The sequence below is a fragment of the Perca fluviatilis genome, chromosome 7, assembly GCF_010015445.1.
Source record: "Perca fluviatilis chromosome 7, GENO_Pfluv_1.0, whole genome shotgun sequence".
Lineage (NCBI taxonomy): Eukaryota > Metazoa > Chordata > Actinopteri > Perciformes > Percidae > Perca > Perca fluviatilis.
Window position 1 is genome coordinate 25103967 of NC_053118.1, and position 10470 is coordinate 25114436.

General features: G+C 37.9%; 1 protein-coding gene across 1 annotated transcript; it reads left to right on the plus strand.

The window, feature by feature from the left end:
* The first annotated feature begins 977 nt into the window (after positions 1-977).
* LOC120561986 (gastrula zinc finger protein XlCGF57.1) lies at positions 978-7791 on the plus strand. The gene is made up of 2 exons (XM_039805365.1): positions 978-1487; positions 6213-7791. Exons 1-2 carry the CDS (start codon positions 1031-1033, stop codon positions 7595-7597), a joined length of 1842 nt encoding a protein of 613 aa, XP_039661299.1. The 5' UTR covers positions 978-1030; the 3' UTR covers positions 7598-7791.
* Positions 7792-10470: the final 2679 nt, after the last annotated feature.

The window sequence follows — 10470 nt, forward strand, 5'->3', positions numbered from 1 at the left end:
TAAAAAAAGGTCTATTTGAAGAAGAAAAAAAGCTTACATCTTAAGTACTCATTAATTGGTATCACCTGGTGCAGACAACAGAACTCGAGTACTGTAGGCCTGTATTTGTCCAAACCTTTGATGCTGCTTCTCCGTAGTGCACCAGTTTATTGAACACTAATTAAGAGTATCAATTGAATCTGACAGTTTGCTACTAAACAGATCATAACATACAAAGATGTATGTCTTTGAAGAGCATTTGTAATGGCTTGTGGCAGTTTGTTTGTTTTGTTTTTTAATCTTTATGAACAAAACCACACAAAAACTAACAACAACACCCCATAAAAATATTAATAAAAAAAATTAATTAAAAAAAAAAAAAAAAAAAAAAAAAAAATAATAAAAAAAAAAAAAAAAAAAAAAAAAAAAAAAAAAAAAAAAAAAAAATAAATTTTTGTTTTTTTTTTTTTTTTTTTTTTTTTTTTATTATTTACAAAAATGTATAGTTTTTATTTTTAATTACATATTCATAAAAAAAAACTTCTTCAATATAATAATTTCTCCTCAACAACCCCTATCTCAAACAAAAAAAAAAAAAAAAAAAAAAAAAAAAAAAAAAAATTTTTTTTTTTTTTTTTTTTTTTTTTTTTTTTTCTTTTACTCATACCAACCCAACCTACCCCAACAAAAAAATCAACTATAACTTTTCCTTTTTCTCCCCCTTCTCCCCCTCTCCTCCCTCCCCCCTTTTCCCCCCCCCCCCACCACCCCCCCTTAACAATAATATTTTAAATAAATTATTTTTTCAACCCCAAAAACCACCCCCCCCCCCTCCCTCCTTTTTTTTTTTTTTTTTTTTTTTTTTTTTTTGCAAAATATTTAAATATTTTTTTTAAATAAAAAAAAAAATAAAAAAAAAAAAAAAAAAAAAAAAAAAAAAAAATTGCATTGACTTGTATGTAGCTGCCTTTGCCTTTCAAGATATTTACCTCAACAATGTGCTCCTCTGGTCCGCAGCACACTAAGGAGACGAACTCCTTATGGTGTCAACATGAAGATTAAATCTGCCAAGAAGTCTTTGCTAAGCAAAGCAAAGAGAGGAGGGAAACAACACGATGTGGTCAGAGTTAAAACTGAATCTGAATTGGAGCTGCAGGGTGGAGTAGAGGAAGTGTACACTAACAGAGGTGGTCTTAACATCCAAATCAAGGAGGAACCACATTCACAGGAGATTAGTGAGGAGCACAACATCGACTCATCAAGTTGTTTAGACACTAAGCCTGAGACTGTGGCATCCAGGTCAGATGCTCACTATCAACAGGGACCCATAAAGGAGGAGTGTGACTCTGACCCTCAGCCAGAATATGATTTTACTGAAGCTGCTGTCAAGGAGGAGTCCGAGTTGTGGGTTAAAGAAGAGCGAGACAGTTGGATTAAAGAAGAGAGAGACCGTGAGCAGGAGGCATCAGGCAACATCCAGGAAGAAAATGGAGAAGAGGTCTGCACAGGTAGGAGCAAGTAGTTTGTGAAAAACATACAATCCCTGGGTGCTTTTTGTTTTTACTAAGTGTTTTTATTGGTTGCACTAATACACCAGCAAGGTTTCAGCCAATTTTCAGCTTTAAAAAGCATATCTAGTGTTTTTTTCATTTGCTGTTTTGCACCTGCATTTGTATTTGGGTCAATGACGAAAAAGGGCTGGCAAGATGAGAACATTTAAAAACTTTAAAAAAGCTTTTTTAAAGGCATCCTTGAGTTTCATTAAAATGTATAATTTTGTGTTATTGTACATTTTATTTCATTTGAAATAGTAATAATTTTCACCACGTCAAGTGGTGTAACCACAAAGGAATGATTAATATTTCATCCACTACATTGTTTGTACACTCATACAAATATATCTCTTATTTCAAAATTTCACAGAAAAATAGATTTTGTTAGGATTACTTCTACATTTAAATGATATTTGTTATTGCAATATCAAGTGGTAGACGTGCTGGAAACAACTTTTGTTTTCTAAATAATCTTGGACAAATCTTGTTTTTACAGTGGAGTAGAGTATTACATTTTATCAAACATTAATTTATCTGCACATTATCATATTTTCAAGAAAAATACTAGTTACCCCATTTGACACAAACCAGTTACACCAAGTGATGTGATACTTCTACATAGGCCTGCATGATTCAGGGAAAAATATGAATCACCATTTTTTTTTTTAGCTTAGAATTGATATCACGATTCTCTGCCAGGATTTTTTTCTCACAATGTGTAATGTTTATTGCACACATGAACCATGACAAAACAGAACAAATTGGCAGGAACAAACATAGATTTTTAGCTCCTATAGCACATTGTGCATCACCACAAGCCTGTAAACATAGAGGCTTCAATGAATAAAGAAAATAAAGTAAATACTGGCCATTTAAGTACAGTAGGCTACCAAAAATAGTGACCTAACATATTGAACTAAATATGGCCCTGATACCGGCTCTATCTGAACTCCTTGAACATGTCTTTACATAATTAAAACATGTCAACATGCTGCAGCTACAGCTTCAGTGTCTAGAGAGTTTGTAAATTGCCAATTAAGTACACTATCAAAAACAGTGATTTCTTAGCACACTCTTTAACTGCTTGCCTTTTATAGAATTAACATTCAACTGGCCATTCAAGTAGGTTACCAAAAATAGAAGTTTAACGCACTGCGCTGAATATGGCCCTGAACATAGCTGTAAATAGGCTAATTGAAACGTCTTTTCGTCCTTCATCATGTTGCACTTTGCGGTGACGTTAGAGGTGCTGGTAAAGTCTTGTGGTGTTACTTTGCGGTGCTGCAGCGAGGGCAAAGCATGCCTCGCAAATCACATCAGACTGACCCTCGTCGTCTTGCTTGAATCCAAAATACTTCCACACCAACGAATGTGAGCCTTTTTTCGGAACGAGTTCGGCTTGAGACTGAGTGTTTGGCTGATTCTCATCACCTGTACCTGGGTTTTCATTAACATCCATTTGGTTTTTTTCCGAACTTCCACGCTCGCTCGACGAGTGAAACACGTGACTAAAAGGCGCTTTGTCATTGGCTGAGGGTGAAGACATGAACTGTGTGAGAGATGTCATACCAAAATAAAGGCCGAAAATGCCCCCAAAATTTTTTTTTTATTTTTTTTTATAAATCGAAGTAATTTAAAAATTAAATCGTGAACAGGGTGAATCGAGATAACGATTTATCGTGCAGGCCTACTTCTACAGTCAAAAACCTTGTGACACTTTCAAGCACTGCAGTTAAAGTAGTTCATGGAATCTCATTCCAATTACAAATATTTAAATATATTTAAAAGTCATTAGATTAAATTAAACAACTAACATCTTAACAAATTGTGTGTGTATGTGTGAACAGAGCGTTTGTGTGTGAGAAAGTGGTAGATAGATGGGTAAAAGAGAAAGGGAGAAGCAAGTCTGTTTAGCGTTGTGCATGCCATTTAACATATTTACAGTTGAAGAGCTCATATTATGCTTTTTGGCTTTTTCCCTTAGGTTTACAAAATGAAAAAGCCCAAAATCCACCCCAAAGGGACTTACCATCTCCAACAGATAACACTGTTCACAAACTGCTCCAAACAGCTCTATTGTAGTCCAGCCTTTACTTCCGTGACGAACGTGCGTCACTTTGTAACACACGTTAGCATGCTCGCCTAGCTGCTAGCATGGCACGCCCTCATACTCTGCTTCTGATTGGCTGGTAGTCCTTACCTAGCTACTGTCTCACTCTGTAGCTAAAACAGAGAGCTCAACACACAGGGTGAAAAGAGGAGCTGCAGCAATATGCAGTATGAGCATAATATGAGCACTTTAACTTATTCTGGTGCATTTATCGGAATTCAATTTGATAAACTTTAAACAGCATTTTTAATATTTAAGAAACATTTTATACTTAAATTAAATAATCCTTAAATGTTTTAGGTGTTTTAAAGCTACTGTTCATGTACCACATTATGGGTCACAGTTCAACTGCCTCATTGTTATGAAATTATTGTAACATTGCAAAGGAATGATATAGACATTTTAATTTAAGGCTAAAACATTTTTTTAAACACTATGGCCTTGCACTATAATGATTTAGCCTAGGTTAGCTAAATAAGCAATCTTAATAAAGTTGTGGATACATTTTTTTTTTATTTTACCAGGGAAAAGAAACACATTGAGATTACAATCTCTTTTTACAAGTGAGCTTTGGCCAAGAAGGCAGCACATAGAGGATACACTTTAACAGACAACAAGGAACAGACAGACAGGGATGGACAGGAGTAATAAATAGGAAATAAAAACAGAAAATCACAACACACACATAACCTCCACTTTTAAAAAATACAAACAATAAACATATACAAATAGTTCTAAATAGTAACTAAGTTCATATAACCTCTTGAACCAGTAACTTAACTAGTTATATTTGAAAAGATTGGCCAAAAATTGAGAGGCAAAAAATAGGAGTCAAATTGTCTAACTGGTTACACCATTTGACATTTCAATGTAAAATTAATGTAAAATTATAATGGACACTTATATCAGTATATGGCCTTGGTGTAAATAATCAAACAACATTTTTACACTTAAAGCTGCAGTAGGTAAGATTGTGAAGATCCAGGACTTCGCCAACAAATTTGAACATCGACAACTTCTCAGTCCCTCCTCCCTTTCTGCTGCAGCCCAAACCGTCTCCTAAGCCCCTCCCACACAACGGAGTTTGACAGAACTGCCGGCATGTCAGACAACATGTTCAATAACTAAAACACTAACACAACGTTAACTTTACCCACCAACAGTAAAACGATGCTAACTAGCAGTTTAGCGTTAGCCATTTCAGCATCATATCAGACCAACCACTGTGCAAACGTTACAATTATCCTCACCAACATAGCTTTGTGGACTTTTGACTACTAATAACCAAGTGAAAGATAAATCATTCATCTGCATCGTTCTTCAGATCTTTAAAATCCCGCAGCTCACGCCACCTCTGAAAAGCCACTCCAATATTCACCGGAGTTTTGGAAAACCTTTCTGCAGCTCGTGCGCAGGGAAGGGGGAGGGGAGAACGCTCTTATATGCGTGTACGTGCCTGAGCAGTGATTGACAGGCAGATAGACCACCCCTGTGGCCCTGATTGGAGAAAATCAACCGGGAGCGGTGGAATTTTGCCAATGGCACTACAGGCTGTAGGAGGTGCCAGAGGAGTTGGTGTTTTTTTTTTATTTTACATAATTCATGTAGTTCTACTGGATCATAGGGTCAGTTTCAGCAAATATGACAGTTAGTTTTATAAGACTTACCTACTGCATCTTTAATACACATTTTTATTAAAAATAATGTTTTTCATTGTTTTACTTGGGTCATACCATTTGACATGTTTAACCAAAGAACTGAACTTAACCTAAAAATGTCTTATTAACTTATATTTATCAGAGAGTTATTAACCTTGTGATGTAGCAGTTATGCTGACCAGGGTTCCTTTTCTCTGATGTTATTTCCTGTCATGTGGTCTTCTTGCTGATTTTAACAAAATGGCACATGAATGGTGGTTACACCATCTTGACATTTCAGGAAGCTAGCATGACTGACAGGATTCCCTAAATTATTAAAATAAATATAAGCATCATTTTAAAATATATTGTAAATACGTATAATAACCTTTAATTTAGGTTAATGCCCAAGTAGTTTATGGGATCTTTTATTAAGAAATTTGCCCTTTTTAAGCAAGCTAAACCTTTTGGTACAAAGTTTTGACTGTTACACCATTTAGACATTTTTGCCATTATCCTCCAATTATTCTCTTAAAATTGATTAAAACCAAACTCTTTAAAATATGGCCTCTAAAGAAGTATGTATTGATGTAATTTGTTTGTCTTTTTTATTTTTTATTTAATGTATTTAAATTGAATTTAACCTTTTTATAGACACAAAAAAAATGGGCGTCACGTCATTGACACATTTACCTTCTTACGTACGTGCATCTGATCTCAGTGTCTCAGACAACATGGTGGAAATAGTTTGGATATCTTCAGCATAAGAGTATTTCCTGCAATATCCCTGCTTTGTTTTTTTTTGTTGTAACTTTAAACAAGTATATTTCAGATTGTCTGTAAAACATGCAAGTGTAAAATCATCATCCCCTTTTTTAATGCGCTCTGCTTTGTGTGTGTGTGTGTGTGTGTGTGTCTTCCTCTCCTACTTAGAGTCATCGTCTGATGTCTATCCATGTCCTCACTGCACTGTCTCATTTACTGACTTGGACTTCTTGGAGAAACATGTCAAATGGGTCCATCAGAAACAGTATCTTGCCAAGCTGAAAAATTGCCTCTCAAGCCGCACACTTAACCTCATCCCTAAACACACCTGCACTGTCTGCAGCAGCACCTTTAAATCTAAAGTACACCTTAGGGTCCATGTACGTGAAGCCCACCCTTCTGCCCCTCCCCGCAGGCTTTACCCCTGCCCAACCTGTGCACGCAGCTTCCAGTACCTGAAGAATCTGAAGAATCACTGTCAGCGCTGGCACACCATGTCTGTAGTTACCAGAGGAGGACATCTCAGCTGCGCAGACTGTGGGAAGAGTTTCAAAGCTACGTGGGGTCAAGGGCCTCATTTGTGTCATGAACCGCATAACACAGAATCGGAGGATAAGCCGATCTGTCTGGACATTGGTGTGCAGTGTTCAGAATGTGGCAAGAAGATGGGCACACCTCAAAGCCTGGAGGATCACATGCGCACCCACACAGGTGACCGACCGTTTGTCTGCAAGGATTGTGGCAGGCGATTCGTGGAGCGCAGCGGTTGGCGGCAACACATGAAAATACACACCGGGGAGAAGACGTACAAATGTCAGGTGTGCGGGAAGGCCTTTTTAAGATCCCACCACCTCAAGTGCCACTTAACCACACACTCCGGCAAGAAGGAATATTCTTGCTCTGAATGTGGAAAGGAGTTTGGATTCAAGTCGAGTCTGGATCTCCACGTGAGAACGCACTCCAGTGAGAAACCCTTCCACTGCAATGTGTGCGGGAAGAACTTTAACACAAAGAGAAACCTGAGGGTTCACACCAAACTCCACACCAATGAAAAAGCTCACCAGTGTGGCGACTGTGGCCTGAAGATCGGAGATCTCGGGGCTTTGAAAATACATCTGCGGACACACACTGGAGAAAGGCCTTACCACTGCACAGTCTGCGGCAATAGGTTTATTCGTCTTGCACATCTGCGAAACCACCAACGCACCCACACTGGTGAGAGACCCTACAAATGTACTGAATGCGACAAGAGTTTCACTCAGTCTGGCGACCTGGTGAAGCATAAGAGGATACACTCTGGGGAAAAGCCCTTTGAATGCCCAGACTGCCACAATCGTTACACTTCGTCTGGTGATCTTGGCAAGCACAGGAGGAGTCACACCAACCTGCGTCCCTACACATGTCAAGAATGTGGGAAAAGCTTTCGCTTGTCAGGCCATTTGAAAACCCACATGTTAACTCACACGGGGGAGAAGCCATATTCCTGCCCCAACTGCCTCCGCCGGTTTGCTCGCTCTCACCATCTCTCTGGGCATGTGGCTAAATGTCGCTGAGCCTTTTAATGAGAGGACTGTAAATAGCCTTGCTGATTTTGAAGTGGTAACTATGGGAGCTGTATAGAGTGTTCTGCTACCCTGGAAATCCAGAGTTCTCGCGAGAGCACAATTTGAATTTGCTCAGCGAGTCACTCAGGCATTCAGTAACAATGCTCATTAACTATGCCCTTGTAGCCGAGCTGCACCAATCACATCAGTGTATCTGATATAGGCGGGCCAGAGGTGAGCTAAACAGATGACGACAGCGCTGCAACATCAAAGTCATTAGTAAACATTGCAAGATGGCTTGGCTTTTTTATCTAAAAGAGGAACAGAAGACGGCGCTCAAATCGTTTTTTTACGGCAAGAGTTTAATATACCAGTTAGCTCCGCTGGTAGCTAAGCGTATGGGTACGCTCTGGATACGTCACCCCGTGTATTGTTGTGATTGGTTATAGTGTTATCCAATTGCGTGCAGTGAGATTTTCAAATGCATGCATGATGCCGCCCCTCGAATTGGGCCATTTTCATTAGTCATTACCAGACCCTTAATCTTTCGGATTTGGGTCTGGATTTCCAGGCTAGTGTTCTGCTAGGTTTTTCAATGAAGGGGTAAAATCCAAACTCATCTGTATACAAATATTTATATGAACTTTCTGTAATCCTCTTGACTCAAATGACTGTTTTAACTTATTATGAAAAGTGAATTGAACACATGACACATTGTTATTGCATGGAACATTTTTTTTTAAAGCACTATCCCAGTCCTTGTATCATTTATGTGCAGAGTAGGTCTCTATAATGTAGGCTTTAGGATAGAGGCAGTGCTCAGTTGGACATGCAGTTAATGGATTTTCTTTTTCCACAGATCAAGGCTGTATTATTTGTAAAAACTAAAAATATTAAACTAAAAAATAAATTATTATTTGATGAATGCATAAACTCTGTGTGTGTGATGATGCTGTGTCTGTGTGTTATGTCACTGGGAGAGACCAGATTATTTGAAGCATTTGTGCACAAGTGTTAAATGCCCACAATGAGGATGGCCATATTTCACCAGAAACTGAAAACGAGAAATGGCTTGTAGAAATGCTAAAAAAAAAAAAGACAGACCTGGGGCAGCTTTGAAGAGCAGGGTTGATACATTTAGCTTGCAGACAGTGGAATGGAGACTTGGGTAAAAAGAGCTGTTGAGGATGTATTTAGTCAACGTCTGCTTCATGAAACGCTCATATTATGAATTGTGTCTTTTTAATTGCTGGAGGAATGAGAATTGCGGGAAGAAAAATCTAAATCTTATAAAAATGTTGCATGCTTCTCTATTTGTTTACACTGTAGTCAACTGAGCGTTGATGCATGGCACGGTGTATTCCGGCGGGGATCACCCTTTCGTAGCATTGTGTTTAACATATAAGCTCCGCCCGCGAGGGGCAGGCGGATGTGAAAACCTTCCTAACATTTTTTTTTAAGCGGGCAGAGGACGCACGTGAAACTTTGCCATACGCGCAGTCGCACATTCAATTAGGTGATTTTTTTTTTGTTATGTGTGTGTCTAGCCCATTGACATATGGTGGTCTAGCCACGAAGTCAGTCAACAGTCCCCCATTTGTCAAATGGTCCCTTTTTTTTAATCTTAACCATTGTGTTGTCTTCCCGTCAATCTTTTTTTCGACGTTTTTGACACGTTTTAAATTGTTAAATTTTTCTTCTACACATTTTCAGTGCTTATTTCTACGTCCCATATTTTCTGATATAAAAAAAAATTGAAAACTGGTCAATTTGACCCGAAGACAACACAAGGGTTAAAACAAGTGAGTGTTGTGTTCGGAGACGTTGAAACATGTATAACTTCACAGGCACACGCGACTGGACCATAGCAACTGTTTGGAACTGAAATTAAGTTTATGTAACGTTACTTGGGCTGAAAGGCTGATGCAACGCCCACACCATACTGTCTATGGCCAACACTAGCTAACGTAGCTAACAACAAAACTAGCTTAAGTAGCGCTGTCATTCCGTATTGACAAGCTTAACATGGTGGTCTCTTCTGGGGCCAAGTTTTAAATTCAATTTAAAAGTGAAGGCACGCCGAAAGCACTGCAAGAAGCACCCGATTCAAGGAACGCCAAAAACATGGTTCGTAAGTAAGTTTAGTTTTCTCATATCCTTCGGCAAATTGTACAGTGGTTGGTTTCACTTTATAATATACTGTACACAGTTTATTTTATGGCTTAGGGAAGTCAGTATGTCAAATGTACAGTGCTTTACCTCTTACACTTCTAATTCAAATCTTATTTTCAAAACAGTTTACCCCCATTACTACACTACATTATATTAGGCTAGATATTATTTAAATTGTTTTAAATCATAATACATGACTGTTCTTACAAATGAACAGGAAAAATATCTATACATTCCGCTATATACATTACAAACAAGTCTAAGGTTCTCTCTTTGTTAGTATGTGGACGTGCATCACCTGTTTACAGTGAATTTGCCTCTGCAGTTGTCATATAATCAATATCCTTCTCTGTGTATTTAAAATTAATTGAGGGGATGCGACACATTTGGATAACATAGTAATACATTTAATTCGCACTTTTCCACAATTCACCAGAGTGGCCTTCATAACTGCATGCATGATTTGGCATATTGTCTTATATAGTTACAATAGTAACTCTTCATCATGCTAAAAGATAGAGACCTCTAGCGCTGTTTAGGAAAAAGATACATCAAGGAGAAGATAGACCTTTAATCACAGCAATACAGTTTATTTTTATTCCCAAACGATTTTTGGTTTAAAATTGTTTCAAGTGCTGATAACAGCCTTGGTGTGTTTGCACAAAACGTTAGTCAAACATTTTCAGCAATGTAAATATTTACCAATGGCA